The sequence below is a fragment of the Panthera pardus genome, unplaced genomic scaffold, assembly GCF_024362965.1.
Source record: "Panthera pardus isolate Hobbes unplaced genomic scaffold, ASM2436296v1 HiC_scaffold_11, whole genome shotgun sequence".
Classification (NCBI taxonomy): Eukaryota; Metazoa; Chordata; class Mammalia; order Carnivora; family Felidae; genus Panthera; species Panthera pardus.
In genome coordinates this window covers 31,890,624-31,911,695 of record NW_026526666.1, presented here as the reverse complement: position 1 = coordinate 31,911,695, position 21,072 = coordinate 31,890,624, and the positions used below count along the sequence as shown (strand labels likewise).

The 21,072-nt window shown below is 34.8% G+C and overlaps 1 protein-coding gene across 2 annotated transcripts in view; it reads left to right on the top strand.

The window, feature by feature from the left end:
• PKN2 (protein kinase N2) overlaps positions 1 to 21,072 on the top strand; it is a 127,975-nt gene that overhangs the window by 98,901 nt on the left and 8,002 nt on the right. Inside the window, exons 9-18 of one of the 2 annotated variants that reach the window (XM_019414068.2) lie at positions 2,544 to 2,687; positions 3,006 to 3,081; positions 3,680 to 3,854; positions 4,094 to 4,220; positions 4,703 to 4,833; positions 4,916 to 4,991; positions 5,071 to 5,162; positions 11,325 to 11,501; positions 16,074 to 16,136; positions 17,316 to 17,392. In XM_019414068.2, coding sequence (XP_019269613.2) covers positions 2,544 to 2,687; positions 3,006 to 3,081; positions 3,680 to 3,854; positions 4,094 to 4,220; positions 4,703 to 4,833; positions 4,916 to 4,991; positions 5,071 to 5,162; positions 11,325 to 11,501; positions 16,074 to 16,136; positions 17,316 to 17,392 — 1,138 coding nt within the window. The remainder of the gene's footprint in view (positions 1 to 2,543; positions 2,688 to 3,005; positions 3,082 to 3,679; positions 3,855 to 4,093; positions 4,221 to 4,702; positions 4,834 to 4,915; positions 4,992 to 5,070; positions 5,163 to 11,324; positions 11,502 to 16,073; positions 16,137 to 17,315; positions 17,393 to 21,072) is intronic. The other variant, XM_053892852.1, reaches the window with a different exon arrangement.

The window sequence follows — 21,072 nt, the reverse complement described above, 5'->3', positions numbered from 1 at the left end:
TTTGACATCACTTAAAGCATGTTCTAGCTCTATAGAACTGGCCTGCTTCATCTGGAAAATTGCCAGCAGATGAGCAGTCACACTTACAGTTTAAATTCTATAAATATTAGAGACATGTCTTTATATAAAAAGTATTTTCCTTTTTAGGTGCTGTATCCCTACTTTACCTACCCAAATCACACCAGATGTTAGAGACTGAAGTAGGTTTGGGGTTCCATGAAACAGTGTTTGGAGTATTGACATAAAATAACATAATCTGCTCTAGATCACAGTCACCCTCCCCCTTAAATCGTACAGTTCTATTTCCCAAGGAACAATGCAAAGTAACAAAAAGTGAATAAATTTATACCTAAAATCTCAAAGTAGAACTCTAGGAAAGCTAGCTTAAGGCCTTGAGATGACCATCCATCTCAACTCTGAGATCTTTCTAACACACTTGAGATTAAGGCATGGAATGAAGAGAAAGCAGAACGAAATGAGCCGGTATGTTTTACCAGAGTGGCTAGAATAAATATAAATAAGGTGATTGGACCTCTTCTCATCCAGAGAAAGATATAAACTTAACCATGTGTCAGATGTTAGCAACGTGAAAGTATAAGATCTTCTTGCAAGAACTTCTTACAACTTCTTATAAGTAAGAACTTCCCAGCATCTATGCCCCTTGCATCTGTCTGTCTGATCCATCACAGGTCTTCCCCCTTGATGTGGCAAAATAATATAGGAGGAAGTAGACCTCTTCTCCTCTAGTCTGAAACAGTGTAGTGTAAATTACCAATCCCTGGTTCAGTTATCCATTCAATGTATTTACCAAAATACTTAAACTTTTAGCTTAAATAAATGTCATTTGCTGATCTTAAAAAATTCTACTCTACTCATACTTCCCCTTTAATGACGAGTATTCTCTCTCACAGTAACTATGTATCAGAAGAAATGAAGAGGCCCTTGGTTCACATACTGCCATAGATACCTTTTTCTGATGAGACCTGCACGTTGTGTCTTGACTCATTTTTTTTTCATGTTCTGTTTTTTGTTAAGTGTTTTTTATATTCATTTGCATCAACTCATTATTTAAAGTCAAAGGATCTGTTAAGTACTAGGAGCTTATGTAATAGGCATAAGTTCCTGAGTTGAAAGTTAGTATATGAAAGAAGTAGTTTATTACTTTGTTGAGCCTAAGGGGAGAAAAATGTTTATCTGTTCTTGCAGATGGTTTGCAAAATCATAGAAAAGTCTGGTGCTTTCTAATTAGAATGTATGTCGATTATAACATATATGCAGAGTTTGGCTTGGCCCCCAACTTATAAGCTGTGTTCTACACTGTTGTAATTATGTTTTAATTGATTGTTAAAGCCTTAAATATGGGGGTGCCTGGGTGGCTCAGTTGGTTGAGTGTCTGACTCTTTATTTCGGCTTAGGTCATAATTCCAAGGTTGTGGGATAGAGCCCCACATCAGGCTCTGCACTGAGCATGGAGCTTGCTTAAGATTCTCTCCCTCCCTCTCTCCCACTTGTGCACTCTAAAATAAAAAAAAGGGGTGCGCCTGGCTGTCTCAGTCGGTTGAACATCTGACTCCCAATTTCGACTGAGGTCATAATCCCCCAGCCATGGGATCGAACCCTGCATTAGCCTCCACACTGAACCTGGAACCTGCTTGAGATTTCTCTCCCTTTGCCTCTGCCCCCTCTCCTGCTCACATGCGCGCGCGCTCTCTCTCTCAAATTAAAAATAATTAAAATAATCATTAAAGTCTTAAGTATGTTTTTCCACATAAGCATTATTTTTAATGATTATAGAGAATTCCCTCATATGGATATGGTATAATATACTTGTCCCTTCGTTTTTGGACATTCGGTTTGTTGCTAATTTGCTGCCTTTTGCAGGGAGAACCAGGGGGTGGGGGGAGCTGTTGTAATAAATGAATATCTTTTTGTATAAACTATTCTGAATTTCCCTTTTGCCCCCTACCTGCACAGGCCCCTGCTGTCACTAGTCCTATTACCCGGTGGTATTCTTCTGAAGATTAAATGACATAATACTTTTAAAGTGCTTAGCACAGTGTGTGGGGCGCACTGTAAGTGCAGGATAAATGCTATTCGTAGACCTTTCCCTAATTCAACATGGGGACAAGGAAATAAGACAGTTTGAAATGGGTTCTTTGAGGAGAGCACTGAGGTCTTCCAGCAACAGCTCAGCAAGTGATACCAAGTGGAGAAGGAAAATCTGAAAGACTGAAGCTATTGCATAGCAAAGAGTCTCTGTGGTCATTCATCTGTATTGGTCCCAGATGTGTATTCTTTATAATAGGAATATCTTAGCTAGAGATTGTGGAAATATAAATTTGTTCCTTGGAGTTAAAATATATAAGTTTGTTAAAATAATATATAATAGAGAAACATTACAAAGCACTCTTTAAAATAGTGTACCTTTTGTGTGTGTTATCTTTGTTTATGTATTTGTATTTTATATTTTTTGTGATATTTTATTCAAGTGTGTGTCCAATCATGTCTTCTCTGTTATCTTTATTTTTTTTTAATTATCCTAGTCACGTGAACTGGAAATTTCAGTTTATTGGCGTGATTGGCGATCTCTGTGTGCTGTAAAATTTCTGAGGTTAGAAGATTTTTTAGACAACCAACGGCATGGCATGTGTCTCTATTTGGAACCACAGGGTACTTTATTTGCAGAGGTAATAAATATATTTTATTAAACGTACATCACTATAATTGGAATTATATATGTAGGCAGCATGACATAGAAGTAGACAGAGAATTAGGCTGAACATTAGACAACTTGAATCCTTGGCTCAACTCTACTACTGCACAAGTATATTACCTTAAGACAAATCATCATCCTCTCTAGGTCTGGTTTTTCACCTAGAAAATGAGAAGTTGGGCTTAAATTATATCTAAGATTCTCAAGTTTTCAATACTTAGGAGTTTAGTGAATTTCATGAAGCATAAATCCAAAGCTATATTCATGTCAACTTGAATTTTCTTCACTGCAGGTTACCTTTTTTAATCCAGTTATTGAAAGAAGACCCAAACTCCAAAGACAAAAGAAAATTTTTTCAAAACAACAAGGTAGTTACTAAGGAATCAAATACAGTTTATTTTGGTGTATTCTTAAATATAGAAAACCAACATTAAAAGTAATACCCAACTTTGTTTTTTGTTTTCCTTTTATTCATTTCTAACTTTTTATTAAGGAATATTTCAAACATATCCTAACAGACTAATACAATGTACCATCACTCATCTTCAACAGCATTCAACTCATGGCCAGTTTTGTTTCACTATAGCCCGTCCACATACTACTTTCTCAGATTATAAGAAGCAAACCTAGACCTCCTATTGATTCATCCACAAATACAGTTAGTATCTCTAAAAGATAATTCTTTTATTTTTAGAGAATTGTTTTTTAAACCTTAGCCACATATCATTCCTAGACTTAAAAAAAACAAAAAAAACAAAAAGCAGTTCCTTCCTATTTATTTTTAAAACTATTTTCACTACTTTTCACCAGCCTTTAATAACAAATAGTTAAGAACTATTTTTAAGTGACAAATTTTGTTTGTTCTTCATAAATTATAAACCAATGAATATGAATTTTTAAATTATGGCTTTTGGTAATATATAAAAAAATTACTTATTCTATTTTCTTTATTCACAATATCCATAGGCAAAACATTTCTCAGAGCTCCTCAAATGAATATTAATATTGCCACTTGGGGAAGACTAGTGAGAAGAGCTATTCCAACAGTAAATCATTCTGGCACCTTTAGCCCTCAAGCCTCCGTGCCTGCTACAGTGCCAGTGGCTGATGTACGCATCCCTGAACTAGCACCTCCAGCTGGGTATGTGTCTTAAGATTTTTAAGCATCGCTTTTATAAAATAGTTACTGTAACATTCATGCATACTGCTTACAGTGGGTCTAGTAAAAATCTGATTTTTTCTAAAGAGTATTTTGAAATTAGTGTTCTGCTTACTTTCAAAAAGTAAAAAAAGAAAAAAAAAGTTTGCTCTAATTTTAAAGCTACTTAAAATATATACTTTTGATTTCCGTTTTTGGTGAATTGCTTTATCTTCTATAAGTGATTCTACAGTAACCAAATTGGACTTTGATCTTGAACCTGAACCTCCTCCGGCCCCACCACGTGACTCTTCCCTTGGAGAAGTAGATGAATCTGCTGAATTAAGAGATTCGGATACACCGAGACAGGCAAGGCGTTTTAAACCTCGTATAATTCCTTTTTGCCAAATGAATTACCAATAAAAGCATCATAGTGAATGAGGTGTACATTTCAGTTAAAAGTTGCGTGTGTGAACTATGTTTTTATGTTTCTTGTGAGTGAAACATGAAACCTCTGGATGCTCATGGGCCAGTAGGGATTGAATAGATTGCTGAAGCTAAAAGCATAGGAACATGGTTGGTATAAGATGGTATATTGCCTCACTCTTCATCTTCTAACTTGGTTAACATAATTTCAGAATATTCATTGAAGGTGACGATTAATGTGTTCATTTTTCAAATTTTTTAGGCAAGTGTAATGTAGAATTAACAACTCTTAAGAATGAATGTCCATTATCTGGATTTTACTTTTCTCACTAATATTTTTATTGACTTTTGACATTTTTAAACTTTACCAAATAAGTTGTTTTCTTAATGTTTCTATGATTTAATGAGTATTTAATATTTTATAGGATTCAGAAGCTGTTTTTGCTCTTGAGAATGACAGAAATAGTATACTTCCAAAATCTCAATCTGAATATGAGCCTGATATTCCTCAACCAGGCCTAGGATACAGTGGTGTTCGAGAACTTGAGGATAGAAGGTAAAGAATATGTATACAGCTTTGCTACTTCATGTTTGGTCCCATACTTTTTCCTTATTTTTAATTGACATACTGTTTTCAGATCTCAACAGATGTTTCAGTTTAATCTCCAAGACTTCAGATGTTGTGCTGTCTTGGGTAGAGGACATTTTGGAAAGGTAATCTTTTTAAGTTTTCTTGGAATGACTTTAAAAGTAATAACTCAAATAGAAAGTACCTATTTTAATCTCATTTCAGGTGCTTTTGGCTGAATATAAACACACAAACGAGATGTTTGCTATAAAAGCCTTAAAGAAAGGAGATATTGTGGCTCGAGATGAAGTAGACAGGTTAGTTTTTTTTTCACGAAATTGTTTATTTTTCTAAAGTTTTAACATAAGATCATGAAAATTGATGTATATTTTATAACAGCAAACTTTCCATTTCTATAATACATGAAGAATCTAACTTAATGTATTTGTACTTGATGTAAGGTAGGCATTAATTACATTTTTCTCTCTAGTCAACGTCTCCTTATGACAGTTTACAGGTTAGTGTGTACCAAAGAAAGATGATGAAATGTTTAAACCACTTCTGTTAAGTTTTTCATACTTGGAGATGGTAAAGTGTTTAGATGCAATAGGAATTGTTACTCATCTGTGGTCGGGTGAAACTATTTCCCATTTCATATTACCGAAGTAATACAATGTCGTTTACAAGTAACCTGAACTTCATTGAATGGTTAATGTATTCTGCTTTATAAAATGCACATATATCTACTTTTTCTTTCATTTTTCTTAAAACGGTATTTTTTGACCAGAGCATCTTACCTTTCTGGGTTTAATAAATGTAAGTTGATATTGATACATCTTTATGTACAATTTTTAAAATGCAAGGACTTTGGAGACAATATTGTAATTAGGTTAGAGAATATGCTTTAGAAAGACTTATGTTAACAAAGTGACTAAAAATTGTATAACAAGTGGCATATTTACATGCTGTTTTTAAAAATTTTTTTAACTTTTTATTTTTTGAGAGAGCATGAGCAGGGGAGGGGCAGAGAGAGAGGGAGACACAGAATTCCAAGCAGGCTCCAGGCTCTGAGCTGTAAGCACAGAGCCCGATGTGGGACTCAAACCCAAGAACATGAGATCATGACCTGAGCCGAAGTCAGATGCTCAACGAACTGAGCCACCCAGACACCCCACAAATGGCATATTTATTACAGAAATAGACTTCCATTTGATATTTACAAGCAGGATTTTTTTTAAGCCACTTGGGAGCATCAGTTGATATTAATAGAAGACAGCCCTGGACATGAAAAGAGCCTGGTACTAAGAATGAGAAGACTGAATTATCTACTTCTGGTTGTTCCTTCTTAATTAAGGACTTGACCCCAGAGCAATTCACTGAACATCTTTAAACTTCAATTAACCTGCATATTTTTAAAACATATTTTTTTGGTAATGCTTGCCTTAATTATATTACATGCCATTGTGTGTGTGTGTGTGTGTGTGTGTGTGTGTGTGTGTATACATACACACACACACACACACACACACACATACACGCACATACTAAATTGCTATTTTTAGTATTTTTTCCATCATATGGGAAGTTCTTAGAATTAGGATAGATCTTGAAAATGAAGTTTTCCCTATGTAAAAAAGAAATTTTTCCCTTTGGATTTGCCTATTTATTTTTTACCTGTTTTTCATATCCCTCAATTACATCAAAATAAACTCTTGATATGTAAAACTATTCAGAGACAATTTTGCTGAATATTTATGCAATATTCTGTGTACCATGTGGTATGTTTAGAACTATATTTTTATTTTACAGAAATAATTGGTTAAAGCAAACCTTTAATCACACTGTCAGTCTGTTGATAACTATAATAATAGATGAGCCAAATATTTTTCTTTTCTGGAAGAATGTTTCCTTTATTCCAGATCTATGAATGGTAAATTCATTGTTTTCCAAAAATAATAATATACTGGTACTACCTCTGTTAATCCTGATGATTTGTATAGCTTTCCGCTACATTGTTACTACTTTGAGCCAAGTCTTTACAGAAGAACACTTTCTAATTAAATCTAACAGAATAACATTAATATTACTATTAATGAAGAATGTCCAGATTTGAGGATGGAGCTTTAGCCAGAATCTAGGCTGTTACCCCTACTGAAAATTAATCCAGCCTTGTTGAAAAGTTGAGGAGTGATCCTTACCCAACTTCAGTTATAAATCCATATATTCTGCAACATGGAAGTAAAATAACCTCCAGTAGGTATACAAACAGAGAAATGGAAAATTTCGATAGAAATTTGAGGAAGGCATCAAAAAGTAGCAATTAGGGCACCTAGCTGGCTCAGTCAGTTAAGCATTTGACTCTTGGTTTCGGCTCACATCAGATCTCACCGAGCCCTGCTTTGGCCTCCACGCTGGCGTGATACCTGCTTAAGATTTTCTCTCTCCCTCTCACTCTGTCCCTCTCCCCTGCTCCCATGCTCGCTCTTTCTCTCTCTCTCTCTCTCTCTCTCTCTCTCTCTCTCTCTCTCTCCAAAAAAAAAAAAAAAAAAAAAGAAGGCAAGAAGAAATACCTTAGAAAATTAAAAAATCAACATATTTTGAAAAGTAATACATATTTATAACTTGTAATTCTGAATAGTAAACAACTCAAATTAAACTAATAAACAGAATCCTTTATATTCACTTCCTAATTCATCCTTTTAATAGATCCATAGAATTCAATCTTATTACATCTTACTGACTTTTTTTTTAAATCGATGTTTCCAAAATATTTGATGCTACTTAATGACAGTTTTTCTTTTGATGTTTTCTTTCTCTAGTCTGGATTTCATTATTTTACTTCAAAAACTGCCTTCTTTTTTTAAAAATAGATCATAGAAAATTCCAAATCAACCTCTTTTTAAAATGAAAATTATAGGCTAACTCCAAAGTAATGTAATTCATGTACAAAGATTACATTCTCCACCTACCATTCACAGAACATTCTCTGTGAGTCTCATTTATGCCCAGTCCTGAGTAAGAATGATAAATTTGTGTCCCTGTAGTGCCTCCTCACTCAGCTTCCTTTTCTTACCAGTTCATATTTCAAGACAACAGAATAGAGCTGGAAATACCATTTTGCAGTCATAGAACAAAAGCACAGCTAAACATATATATGTACCTTTATATTTAAAAATTTATATATAAATATGATTCAATCCTAAGATCTTAGCTTTATTAACAATGTTGTTTTCCAGTGACCAAAATAACTATTTATACAAGTTTTTAAGTTTCTAGAACATTTCATAAGGTAGTGTACTTTGTGTACATAAGGAAGTACACAAAAAATGTTAGGATGAAACTAATCACTTAGGGAAATAAGACATAAGTGCATTAGTTATGTAAATAAAAGAGGCTAGATATGCTTGGTTTAAAATAAACAGTACAGACAGGAACAGCTCAAAGGGGAGCATCATGGGGTGCTGATGGATTTAGGTCAGACCTTATAAAAGAGTTGGATTTGTGTTCTTCCTTGGCTGATGGAAGATACTGGGGAATATGGAGAAAAGTTAAATGACAATTTAGAGGGAAATGTTCTGGATAGAAGGAATAAAGTTTGAAGTTTTGAGTAAGGTTGAGTTGTTTCATGAACTTTTAAAGGAAGTATACAATTTAGATAAGGCTAGGAAAAGTTAACTCTTAACAGCGTAACTTTTTGGTGTGCTGTAAAATGCTTTAAATTATTGTGACAATTGTGGTCTATAAAAAGCCTGCCTCCTTTAACTAAGAGTCTGAGACATGTATCCAGTCTTCATCAGTATTGCTGGTCCTCATCAAAGCATTCCTGTGAATGGCATTAAAGCCATTTAGGAGGCATTCTGATCAACAATTCTCAATCTTTTATATCATTTACATGTTCAGCACAGGTCTAACCTAATACCTAATACACATAAGAATTAGTGATTCACCCATAAATATAAACCATATAGACAATGAAGAGACAGTGTTTGCCATCTACTTGAGCCCAAACATCTTGTCATTTTGTTTTTATTTTGTCTGAATATTTTATCTACAGTGCCCAAAATTTAGGTTGATTTTGTGAATCTGTTATTTTGGAAGCCATCTTATCAGTCTTAGATCCCAGTTGGACATTACTTTCCGTTAAATTTTGGTGGTGATGAAAATCAAAGCTATTAACTTTTTAAAAGCCCTTTATGAATTTATTTCTAATAATGACTTAATTTGTAATAACATTTAGAAACCTTGCCAAATATATGTAGACATAAGCCTAAAGCTTTAAAACAATTGTAGTGGTGTTTCCTGTTTCTGAGTATGTATAAAACTATAAACAGATTGTGTGAAATCAGAAGGTAAGAGTTAGAATGTGACCTTATTAAATGGAGTTTAAACACTATTTCATAATAGCTGGATTTACTGCCAGTATTTAAAACTGAACAGATGTTTCAGTTCATAATCCAGAAGACAACTATATTAACATAGTATTAAAAATTCCATGCTCCTTCGGGGCACCCAGGTGGCTCAGTCAGTTGAGTGTCCCACTTCAGCTCAGGTCACGATCTCATAGCTTGTGAGTTCGAGCCCCATGTTGGGCTCTGTGCTGACAGCTCAGAGCCTGGAGCCTGCTTCAGATTCTCTGTCTCCCTCTCTCTCTACCCCTCCCCTGCTCATACTATGTCTCTCTCTCTCTGTCTCAAAAATAAACAAACACAGGGGCGCCTGGGTAGTCGGGATACACAAATAAATACTTATCTTTAAAATTACCTTTTTAAAATAACTCCTTCTTGGGGCGCCTGGGTGGCTCAGTCGCTTAAGCGTCCGACTTCGGCTCAGGGTGTGATCTCGTGGTCCGTGAGTTCGAGCCCCACGTCAGGCTCTGTGCTGACAGCTCAGAGCCTGGAGCCTGTTTCAGATTCTGTGTCTCCCTCTCTCTGACCCTCCCCCGTTCATGCTTTGTCTCTCTGTCTCAAAAATAAACGTTAAAAAAAAAAAATTTTAAATAACTCCTTCTTAAAAGACCCAAAAGAAAGAAGAATGGATCTACCTCCCTCTTAACATTAGCTAAAGTTTGGTGTTTTGAAATTAGCAATAATAACAAAAATCTAAGAAATGTTTTAATTTAAAAATAAAAGCATTATTAATACTTTTTTAAAACACTAAGGTCAGAAAAGTGTCTATTTTAATTAGAAACATAAATATAGGGTCTCCTGGCTGGCTCAGCCAGCTAAGCATCCGACTTCGGCTCAGATCATGATCTCGCAGTTCCTGAGTTTGAGTCCCACGTTGGGCTCTCTGCTGTCAGCACGGAGCCTGCTTCGGATCCTCTACCATTCTCTTTCTCTCTCTGCACCTCCCCTCTACATTCTGTCTCTCTCTCAAAAATAAACAAACATTAAAAAAAAAAAACACATAATCTAATTGTTAATAAAATGTATATTAATAAGTTAATTCTAACTTGTATTTGAATAATATTTGACCTGGTTTTCTTCTACTTTGAGTTCTAAAGTCAGGTGGATTTACTAAATATTTTCAAAGAAAGGGAGAAAGGTATTTTTTGCTATGTAGGCAAAATTAATGTTCCAGAGTCTGTAAGTTTGATCATTGTTCTTTGTAGAAGCTTGTAAGAGTCACAAGCTGCTACAAAGGCAAAACCTGTGATTGCTATAGATTTTACAAATTAGATCATTCTCAAGGAGCTTCCTTCAAGCATGTTAATTAATAGAATTCTCAATGTACGTCTTTATTTTCTAGTCAGCCTTGTAAATTAAAATTTTATGCATCATATCTTTACCTTTTAACTTCATATATTATTTGAAAAAATATTTGAATACTATAGCTTATGAATTATAAATACTGTCCTTGAAATTACCTTCACCACAAATTTTATATTTTTTAAATTATTCTTTAGGTCAGTCTATTCTCTCACCAATTCCCAATAAAATCACCCCCAAGTAAGCCTTTTTTTAATTAACTATAACCAATAGCCCTGTATGTGCTACTCTGATGCTATCGTTGTCAACTCTAATTTTTATGTCATTCTAATCATATATTTTAGTTTCCGTTAATATATTTCTTTTTTCCTTTTTTTATTTTGAGAGAAAGAGCATGAGCAGGGGAGGGCAGAGGGAGAGAGAATCCCAAGAAGGCTCTGCACTGTCAGTGCAGAAGCCTATTTGGGGCTTGAACTCACAAACCATGAGATCATCACCTGAGCCGAAAATCAAGAGTCTGACGCTTAACCAACTGAGCCCCCAAGGCACCCTGAGTTTTCATTAATATATTTCAGTTGAAGTTTTATATATCAAGTAGACCAAATTTTTCAAAGCATTTATAGCAAAACTAAGGCATATTTTATGGTTTTAAAGTTCTAATAGGTAAGAACTTTGCTTATTTTAGAGTTCAGTAATTTTTTTAAAGAATGTTACCTCCAACCAGAACTTTTTTTGAAAAACCTATTGATTTTTAAATGTTTTCTCTTACAGCCTGATGTGTGAAAAAAGAATTTTTGAAACTGTGAATAGTGTAAGACATCCCTTTTTGGTGAACCTTTTTGCATGTTTCCAAACCAAAGAGCATGTTTGCTTTGTAATGGAATATGCTGCCGGTGGGGACCTAATGATGCACATTCATACTGATGTCTTTTCTGAACCAAGAGCTGTGTGAGTATGCTTTGGACATTTCTCTGAGTTTTTTCATGACAGATTTTTTGCTATGAAGGAGAAAAGGTCTCTCAGTTTCTTTTTTCTTTCCAAATGGAAAATATATTTCTGCAAAGAATATTAGAACTCTACTTATTTACCTCTTTGCTACATATAAATGTATCTATTTTACTTTGTTCATGTTGAAAATTTTATGGATTACCCTAAATCACACTTGATAATTTAGACGAACAGTTTAGGTTCATTTTAGTAAAATACCTTCTTTTTCTATATTTTCTTCCTGGGAAATGCCATCTAGAACCATGGCTTGCTTTATTTATTTATTTATTCATTTTACTTTTTTTTAGAACTATGGCTTTAAATAGTTAACTATACTCAAAGTACATTGTTAAGTGAAAAAACATAATATAAAAGAGTCTTTATCAAGTATTTGTATGAAATATTTGTTTTTGCATTTTAAAGGGTAATAATTAATGTGTATTAAGTCTTTGCACGTGCTTAAGATATCTCTGAAAGAATATAAAAGAAATTCATATGCATATAGCTTCCAATGAAAGGTATAGAAATATGCAGACTTTTCACTGTATTTTTGTAGTTTTTTAATTTGCTATTATATGAAGGTTGTGCTTCTTCAAATGCATAAAAATAAGTAATTGGAAATGTTTGAGATTAAATATAGATGTGTATATATTTTCCCCTTACTGTTATCCCAGTTTTATCACTCTTAAATGGTGAAGCTAGGATTTGATCTTAGGAAAGTGCTCTGAATAGCCACACTCTGTATGCTGATGTTTACCAACTTTGTATCTCCAGCCCTGACCTCTTCCCTAAACTTCCAACTCTAATAACATTCAGCACCAACTTGACTTTTCCCTTCATATGGCTAACAAGTATTTCTCTTTGCAGACTGAATTTCTGATTTTTCCTATTTCCCCCAACCTTACCCACTTGTCCCAAACCTGCTACTCTTCTAATCTTCTCCTTAATAAAAGGCAGTACCAGTTGTTCAAGCCAAAAGATAGGAAGTAATTTTTTTTAAGAGGTTTTATTTTATTGAATTCCAGTTAGTTAACATACAGTGTTATATTAGTTTCAGGTGCACAATATAGTGATTTCACCAATTTCATGCGTGGTACTCATCATAAGTGCACTCTTTAATCCCCATCACCTATTTAGTCCATCCTCCCATTCACCTCCCCCTCTGGTAACCATCAGTTCCCTATAGTTAAGAAATCTATTTCTTGGGGTGCCTGGGTGGCTCAGTTAAGCGTCCAACTTCAGCTCAGGTCATGATCTCCTGGCTTGTGGGTTCAAGCCCTGCATCAAGCTTCTTGCTGACAGCTCAGAGCCTGGAGCCTGCTTCAGATTCTGTGTCTCCCTTTCTCTCTGCCCCTCCCCTGCTTGCGCATGCTCGTTCTGTCTCTCAAAAATAAGTAATAAACATTAAAAAAAAAAAAAAGGAAGAAATAGATTATTTCTGATGGTTAGTGAAACTTTCAAAATGGAGACAGAAGCCAGAAAGTAAAAGGCATTTCCTCAATATTTAAAAATTAAAACCAGAGCATCTGGACTATGCCTAGCCTGTCCCGCCTGCACATGGGAATTTGTTTTTGTTTTGATATGTACCCCCACCCCCCTTTTAAAAGAAATTTAAAATACAGTTCTCCTTTAAGGAACTTTTGTTTTTGCTGAGAATACAAATCATGTACAGATGAAACAGTTAAGCCCAATGAAATACAAGAATAAAATTCCAGAGCACCTGGGTGTCTCAGTCGGTTGAATGTTTGACTCTTGGTTTCAGCTCAGTTCATGATCTCGTGGTTTCTGAGATTGAGCCTTGTGTCTGGCTGCACACTGATAGTGCATGCTCGCTCGCTCTCTCTCTCCCCCCCCCCCAAAGTAAATAAACTTAAAAAAAAAAAAAATAGAGGCACCTGCGTGGCTTGGTTGGGCATTCAACTTCAGCTAAGGTCATGATCTCGCAGTATGTGAGTTCAAGCCCCACGTAGGGCTCTGTGCTAACAGCTTAGAGCCTGGAGTCTGCTTCAGATTCTCTGTCTCCCTCTCTCTCTGCTCCTCCCCACTCATTTTGTGTGTGTGTGTCTCTCTCTCAAACATTAAAATATAAAGAATAGGGGCGCCTGGGTGGCTCAGTCGCTTAAGCGTCCGACTTCAGCTCAGGTCACGATCTCGCGGTCCGTGAGTTCCAGCCCCGCGTCGGGCTCTGGGCTGATGGCTCAGAGCCTGGAGCCTGCTTCCAATTCTGTGTCTCCCTCTCTCTCTGCCCCTCCCCCGTTCATGCTCTGTCTCTCTCTGTCTCAAAAATAAATAAAACGTTAAAAAAAAAATTTAAAAAATATGTATATAAAGAATAAAATGCTACATTGCTGTATTTCAAATTTGAAGTACCTCACTCTGATTAGATCCCATTGGATTAGATCAGATCTCACCTCAAATGTTATTTTTTTGAAATCCTTTCCTGAGTACCCTATCTAAAATACCACTACATCACTAATGTCCAAATCAGATCAGTCTTAACGCTGTTTTCTGTTATCTCCATAGCACTTTATTTCTACCTGAAATCATCTATTTATTTTTCATCTTTTTATTGTCTATCTCCCCTCATTAAAAGGGAGGAGGATGTCTGTTCTGTATATTAGTGGAACACCTGGAAGTGTGGTTGCACATATTAGGTGATCAGTGAATTTTTATTGACTGAGACTGTGGTATCAAAAATAGTTTGTTTCCTAGCTTTGTACCTTTACACAGAGTAGTTACTCTCTCTGAAAGCTTCATTATGTTTCTGTAAGAGATTTAAAGCTTTGATTTGAAGATTAAATAAGCTAATAAGTGAAAATATGTAACATATACCTGACACATAGCATAGTAAGCATTTAGTGAAATATATATTTTAAACAATATACCCATTATTTGTTGGGTGTCATTAGGGTGATTTGTTTACAAAAAATGAAATAAAAGAGAAATCAAGGTATTTTTATAATTGTTATAATATTGTTTTGTTACCAAAATAAGTTAACCAAAATCTTATGTATAAAAATAAGCAATTTTAGAATCATATCTGTTTGAATGGGACTTGAGCTAAATTCTTTAAACTTTCAACAAATAATTATGTAAGATCTAATGTATAATTAAATATTTCTAAATACTTGCACTTTAAAATTTTTCCAAATTATCATCCCATTTTTTGTTAAATAAGGGAACACATGACATAGCTAAATTATCTATGTGTGCATTCTAAGAGTTCGAAGAACATTCACCAAACCAATAAGAGTAGTTAGTTATCTCTATAGATGGTAGTGACACTGGGGTGAGATGGATAGATGGATGAATGAAGTATTGTGCTTTGGGGCCAGAGGTATTATGTGTACTTGATAGAGAAAATACCTATGTATTACTTGCATAATTAAAAACTGATTCTCCTAAGTGTTTCCTTATAGACTATTCTGCACTGAAAACACATCTGCATTTTTAAATTCATGTATTTATTACCTCCCTTCTCATTTAGTAAGCCTGCCATGTTTCAGGCATTATTCTAAACATTTAGGATAAATACTGCAAAAGACCCTCATGGTCCTATTCCTCAAGAGTTAATATTCTAGCTGGACTCAAGTTTGCCTAAGATCCAAACCCATTTACCCAATTTCTTCACCAGCTCCAAGACCATTCAAAGTCAACCTAAGTCAACCTCATTTTCCCCACAAAACTTTGGCTATTTCTCTGTCTCTTTACCTATTACTCTTTACACTAAGGAAATCTTAAGAGTCATCTTAAGTTTTTCTCTCTCCCTCATCCTCTGCTGCTAGGGAGACACCAGTCTTGTGCTACTTTTAAAGTTTCTTTTGAACCCATCTCTTTATTCTCTTTGTTGCCACTACCTTGGAGGTTCTCATGGTCTCCCATCTGTGCTACCACAATAGCCTCATCTGTTTGTTTTTCCTCTGGGTATCTACCTACTTCTACTCCAGCCTTCATACTACCCTCAGAAAAATCTAACATAAATGTGATCGTTCTGCTCTGACCTAAATGGTGTGATTCTCTACCGCTGAAAATAGAAATTTCAGTATCCGTAATATGGCACTTAGGGTCCTTCACAACTTGACTCCAGGCTGTCCTTTCAGCCTTGTCTCCCACTTCTTCCCCATTCTTTACTTGAGCCACAAAAAACTTGTTATTGGTTACCACAGGTGCCTTTTACACCTCTGTTGCTTTCCATCCTAGGGAATGCCCTGTATTTCCCCCCTGAGAGTTCTGCCTTTTACACTGTCCTTCTGCCCTTGTGGTAAATTGTATTTTTCCAGATCAAATGTCTACTCTGAGGACTTTAGTGACAGGCAAAGTTAATGGCTCCCATTGTAGACATTGTATTTTTCTTAGTTTTTAATTTTATCCCTGATTGTTAGGACATGTCTTACTGTGTCTGGCATATACTAGGGACTAAATAAATACTTGTGAAGTTAGTTTACTACAGAATTCTGCTTTGGAGCATAAAATTATAAACTGGGATTCAACAGCAGTGGAATTTATTGAACATCTTTTTATTTCTTCAAACAGATTTTATGCTGCATGTGTAGTTCTTGGGTTGCAGTATTTACATGAACACAAAATTGTTTATAGGTGAGTAAAGTTTTGATGCTTTTTAATGGCTTATTTTGGTGTGAATTTGAATTAAAAATAATTAAGGATATTTTGTGTTTAACCAGCTTTTTAATTTTCTCTTTCAAATGATAAGTGACCTCTAAAAATTTTAAACTCCAATTTTGAAAGAAATAGTTACACAATAATTATGTGATGAACCTCTTTGTTCCTATTCTTCTTCCCATTACCTAATTAAAATAGTCAGATTATAAGTTGAGCTCTGATAACAAAATTCACTAACAATATTCATTCTGGTGAATATTTTACATCCAGCTGAGCCACTACAGAAAACTTTGATAGACCAATACTACTCAGAATTTGTCCATGATAAAATAAGTAGCGTGTACCAGAGTATAAAACATCACCCTGCTTCCTTAAGTCTTGCTGTCACCTAAACACTGTACTTGGTGACACAGTTGCCTTATGTACTGATATAAGCTCCTTATCAAGTTGCAGACTAGCAACAAATAATAGCCCAGCAGCCAAGCAATGGACCACACTTTGAATAGCATTGCTCTAGACTAGACAAATTCAGGAAGGCTAGTAAGGAGACCATAAACATCAGTGTATTCAAACTTCTAACAATATATCCAAGGTGAGTGTTTCCTCATGGCCCTGTTTTACTCTCAAAGGATAAAATATTTTTAACTTAATTTTTAATCAATTTTTAATTTAATCAGTTTTGGTCAGTGATAGCTTTCTCTTTATTTCGCATTATTCTCTTAGAATAAGGCTGGTTAAAACTGCCCTCTTGATACCTTGACAGTCTTTTCTTACAGATGGTGTGTAGAAGAACTTCAAACTTAGTCCAAGTCAGACTATCACAAATAACAAATTAATAAAACCAAAGTTAAAAATACTTGAACTCCTTCCACGCTTTAAAATACATATTTAAATAGATAAAACATTCCTTTTAAAAAACATTCTTTTCTGTATAGTGGAGAAAATTATTCAGACATTATATTATGTAGAGTAATAAAAAGGAAGAAAAGTGAACATTTGTAATATATTTAAATCTCAGATCATAACATGAAAAACTCATTTTTAGTAAAAAAAAAAAAAAAGTACAGCTCCTGTTGAAATTATTTTTATCCTACATTATCTACTGATTTTATTGATTTTTTTTCATTTTGCATTTTTTTTTTTTATCCTGAACAGAGATTTGAAATTGGATAACTTATTGCTAGATACAGAGGGCTTTGTGAAAATTGCTGATTTTGGTCTTTGCAAAGAAGGTAATTGGATATTTTAAAGTTCCTTTTCTAATGGATTACTATTCCTTTGTACTTCGGTATTTTTCAACTTTGTCTATGGAAAGCAAAATGTATTTTTAACTTTATTCTTTGTTAAGACATTATGCACGGTTCATGTAATCTGATTATCACATTATTAAGAATTCTGTGGTTATGAATAAGGTAGGTTTTCAGAAATCATAATGTAAAACCTAAGATCCTCTTTGTATGGGGGTGCCTGAGTGGCTCAGTCAGTTAAGTGTCCGACTCTTAATTTCGGCTCAAGTCATGATCTCCCATGCTCCACGCTATGCATGGTGCCTGCTTGAGATTCTCTCTCCCTCTCCCTCTTGACTCTCCCCCACACACGTGCGCATGCTCTCTCTCTCGCTCTCTCTCTCTCCCTCCCCCTCTTTCTCTTTCTAAAAAAATAAATTCTGTCACTACTCTGAGAAAGCATTGGTTAGGCCACCAATTTTTTTTTTACTTTGCTGGGACTGTACAAAGTAAATTACATAGGCCTGATGACTTCTGTCCAGCTTCTTAAAACTGCTAACATTTTTAAATAGGAAGAAAATATGCATATATCTCAGAATCTTGTCTATATATTCAAAAGTAAATAAGTAAACTGGGGAAATATGAATCAGAGCTGGCTTAAGTATAAAGACTGTAGGTTTAGGCTCCATACAGTCCTAGGTTTGAACCCTGGCTTTGCCACTTACGTGCTGTGTCTTTGGATGAGTTACTTTGAATCTCATTGAGTCTGTTTCCTCAAATATAAAATCAATATAGTGCTTCTTGTTTAAGAGTATTTCAAGAATTGGATATATGTGACACAGTGTCTAACATATAGTAAATAGTTATTGTTATCTTGACATTTAATTCATTACATTGCATTGTAATGAACATTGTGTTCCCCCTTTTGCACAAGCTTCTTGTTCCTCGGCTTTGTTTTCATAGCACAGTATAGTGCTTGGCACATCTTAAGTATTCAGTGAATATTCAATTAATAAGCAGCTGGATGAATAAATGAGTGAACTTTGTAAATATATCACCATCAGTTACCCACCAGCCTCTTAATTTGAATTCAGTAATACTTTTTTTCCTCTTATTGGACTTTCCTGTATTAAACACCGTTGATTTAAATGCCTTTGTTCCTCAGTTTGTCCTTAGCCTGTTGTTCATCATTGCTAGTTTTTAACTATAAATAATAGGTTAATGATTCCAAAATCTATTATTCCTTTCCTAACATAAATATTCGACTGTCTACTAGACAGCTTTGGTTGAATAATGCATAGGTACCTCCAACATTATACAACCAAAAATAGGTTCTTTTCTTCAGGTAGTCCAGTTCATAGTTGATGGTGCCACAATCTTCTCACAGTCTCCCTATTTGAAAATGTACTATCATCCTGGACTCTGTTCTCTTTCCACATCAAGTTAATGACCAAAATGTGCTGACATTTACCTCCGTAATATTTCTTAAATTTTTCGTTTCCCCTCTACTACTGCCAGCTGTCCTCTTGTTTTGAAAAACTAATAGCTTCTTCAACTTTCCTGTCTCTAGATTTTTTGTCCAGCAAATCAACCTGCCATGTAGGTGCTAATAACATTTTTTGAGCACTTAATAATTGCCAAGAAATTTACCAAATTCTTCATATGCATGATCTCCTTTAATTTCTAATAGTCTTGTGATGGTAGGTAGTACCGTTAACCCCCAGCATATAGATGAAGAAACTAGCCTTTGAGGTTAGATAGCTTTTCTAAGCTTTCTAACTAGTGGCAAAGCAGGAATTTAAACCCAGATTTTTCTGACTCTTAAGAGCCTGTGGTTAACTCCTTCCTTGGAGTTTAACCAATTTGAAGTCCTAGCCAACTGGGCCTACTTTCACCTTTTTTTAAAAATACCAGGACAGGGGCGCCTGGGTGGCTCGGTTGGGCATCTGACTTTGGCTCGGGTCATTATCTCGCAGTCCGTGAGTTCAAGCCCCGCATTGGGCCCTGTGCTGACAGCTCAGAGCCTGGAGCCTGCTTCGGATTCTGTGTCTCCCTCTCTCTCTGCCCTTTCCCCGCTCACACTCTGTCTCTCTCACTCTCAAAAATGAATAAATGTTTAAAAAATTAAAAAAAAAAAATACCAGGACAAGGGTGCTGCGTGACTCATTCGCTTTGAGCAACCAACTCGCTTTCAGCTCAAGTCATGATCTCACGGTCATGAGATTAAGGCCCACATAAGACTCTGTGCTTGTGGAGCCTGCTTAAGATTCTTTCTCCTCCTACTTCTCATGTGTTCTCTCTCTCTTTCTCTCTCTCTCAAAAAAAAAAAAAAAAGAATAAATAAATGACAATAAAAATATCAGGATAAGAAAATTTACCAGAATGAATGAAATATGATAACTACTGCAGTTGACATATATACTACACTAAAATGTGACAGATTTCATACTACTACTACTACAACTATAAACGAAACAAAAAATTAAGAGTAGTTTTATCCTGAAAATAGGGAGTTTGTAATCTCCTCTGGTTTTTATCAAAGCATAAAATAAAAATCAAGAAATATTAGTTCTATTTTGGTCTTAATTAACATTTTTTTAATCTTGGCCAAGTCACGTAAAAGGTTCGTGTAGAACCTATGTAGATACTGTATCAGCTCTTTTTAAAAATAATATTTTATTGAAGAAAAGAAAAGTGTGACAATGTTAAAGAAATTTTGCAAAAACAAATTTTTCCACCCTTCTGTGCTAAGGTATTTAATTACGCTCTTCAAATCTTGGTCCATAGACTCCCAAGTTCATTTGAGATTTTCAGTCATTATAAATGCATACCTTTTAAAATTTAGAATTGAGAGCTTTTCTTTCAAATTCTTTACTAAGATGATGATTATAAGGAGCTTTTAACACTTTAGAATATATTGAGACATATTCAATATGTAGAATGTGTATTTGATTAATATATTACTAAATTATGATAAATAAAATTAAAATTATGAACTAAACAAAATTTACTAAACTAAATTATAAGAAATATAAATTTGTGAACTAGTTAAAAGATTAATACTGTATGTGTATATGGCACCATTGGTTAACTCCTTTTTTATTTTATTAACTTTTTAATTTTAATTCTGGCATAGTTAACATATAGTGTCACGTTAGTTTCAGGTGTACAATATAGTGATTCAACAATTCTTTACATTATCCAGTGCTCATTACGATAAGTGTACTCTTTAATCCCATCACCTATTTCACCCATCCCCTCCACCCTCTCCACACAACTCTGGTAACCATCAATTTGTTCTCTATAGTTAAGAGTCTCTTTCTTGGTTTATCTCTCTTTCTTTCCCCCTATGTTCATTTGTTTCTTAAATTCTACTTGTGCATGAAATCATATGGTATTTGTCTTTGTCTTTCTCTAACTCATTTCACTTAGCATTATACTCTCTAGTTCCCTCCATGTTGTTGCAAATGGAAACATTTCTCATTCTTTTTAATGGCTGAGTAATATTGCATTGTGTGTGTGTGTGTGTGTGTGCGTGCGCATATGCATGCCACATAGTCTTCATTCATCTACTGACGGGTGCTTGGGCTGCTACCATATTATGGCTATTGTAAATAATGCTCCTGTAAACAGAGGGGTGCATATATGGTTTCAAAGTCGTGTTTTTGTATTCTTTGGGTAAATAC